Raw genomic sequence first — 1,489 nt, forward strand, 5'->3', positions numbered from 1 at the left:
ATTGCGCCCGCGAGCGCTGGAAACTGGGGCAGCATCGAAGCCTTCTCGATGAGGCGGCTCGGGAGAGCGTGGGCAGACACATCAGGCCCGCCGTCAGCACCCGGGGCAGGTCCGCCCGGGACTCGCCCCCCGTCGTAGAGGAGGTTCTCCGCCATCAGAGCGGTGACCGCGTCTTCCGCGGAAGCTCCGGCTTGGACAAGATGCCGCCGATCATGGACGACTGCCGAGAGGATGGCAAGTTGGTCCGCGAGCGACAGTTTGAGCTGGGGCGCAGTCAGAATCTTGGCGGCCAGGCGGCTCACCAGAGTGGTCGCAGTCTGGGCCGAAGGCGACGGCTGGATGACCAGCTGGTAGAGCGCGCCCAGAGAGGTGGCGAGCTTGATCCGCCTCTCCTCGATGCGCCGCCTCTCATCTGCACCACCGGACTGCATGCGGAGCATGTCCGTGAAGTCCTCGAGCCTTGTGTACGGGTCCGAGGCGGTGGACTGAAAGAGGACGGGGAGCGAGGAGCCCTTGAGCAGGCGAGGGATCTGGAGCGCGAGCATCGCCGGGTTGGCGGCCGCCGTCCCGAAGCTCTGCACAATAGCCCCTTGAAGAAGGCCGGCTATGATCCGCGCAGGGGCCGCCAGAGGAAGGCGGGCCGCCCTCGTAGCCGTCGGCCCCAGACAGAAAGAGAGCAGCGAGTACGAGAGCAGAGGCAGCTCCCCGTCCACCTCGAGCGCGTGAAGCGGGAGGTGCGTGAGGAAGAGCAGGTCTGGCGGTCCGGGCATAGCAGGGACTGCTGCCACAGCCGGGCCTCCTCGACCACGGCCTCGGCCTCTCCCCGCGGCCACCGCTGGGACATAGCGGGTCAGCAAGCCCTAAAACGGCGGGAGGGGTAGGGCTAAATCGATAGAGCTAGAGGGCTCAACCACCCCTCCACCCCTCCACCCTCCACCCCTCCACCCTCCCGGAGCGAGAGGGGTCCGTCCTCGAGCCCTCCCACTTCCACCCCTCCGACCGGAGGGCTCGCCAGCCCACAGGGCTGGAGGGGTCCCCGTCGGATCGGCGTCGGGAGGGCTCCACAGGGTCCCATAGGGCTAGCGCGCTGGGAGGGTGGAGCGGTCCACCGGGGAGAGGGGTCAGGAGGGCTGGGCGAGGCGGGAGGGGTGGTGGGGTCCAGGAGGGCTCGCGCCCCCCCGAGCTCGGGTGGTAGGCAAGAGGGCTCGGTCGCCGGGTGGGCTCGGAGGGACGGTCGGACAAAGAGAGGATCTTCGTGGCGGGAGGGCTCGAGAGGGGTCGGAAGGGCCTCCGGGAGGGTTCGCAAAAAAAGAATGGCGCGGCGCTTCCGAGTGCCCCACGAGAGGGTTAGAGGGGTCGGAGGGGTTTAGAGGGCTGGAGGGCTGCAGGCCTGCTGCCCGCCCATGGACGCGGGTCAACGGCGACGGCGCACGTGATCGAGGGACCGGCGACGGCGAATGAGCAAACATGGTGGGTACGGGATCGAAAC

The 1,489-nt window shown here is 68.6% G+C and overlaps 1 protein-coding gene across 1 annotated transcript; it reads right to left on the minus strand.

Annotated features, from left to right (window-relative positions):
* Window positions 1-24: 24 nt before the first annotated feature.
* Window positions 25-770, minus strand: EMIHUDRAFT_257387 (hypothetical protein; the record flags this gene model as incomplete). Its single annotated transcript, XM_005763884.1, has 2 exons — window positions 25-589; window positions 668-770. Coding segments are annotated over 2 exons (668 nt in total), but the record flags the coding sequence as incomplete, so codon positions are not given.
* Window positions 771-1,489: the final 719 nt, after the last annotated feature.

The sequence above is a fragment of the Emiliania huxleyi genome, assembly GCF_000372725.1.
Source record: "Emiliania huxleyi CCMP1516 unplaced genomic scaffold EMIHUscaffold_6118, whole genome shotgun sequence".
Taxonomy (NCBI): Eukaryota; Haptophyta; order Isochrysidales; family Noelaerhabdaceae; genus Emiliania; species Emiliania huxleyi.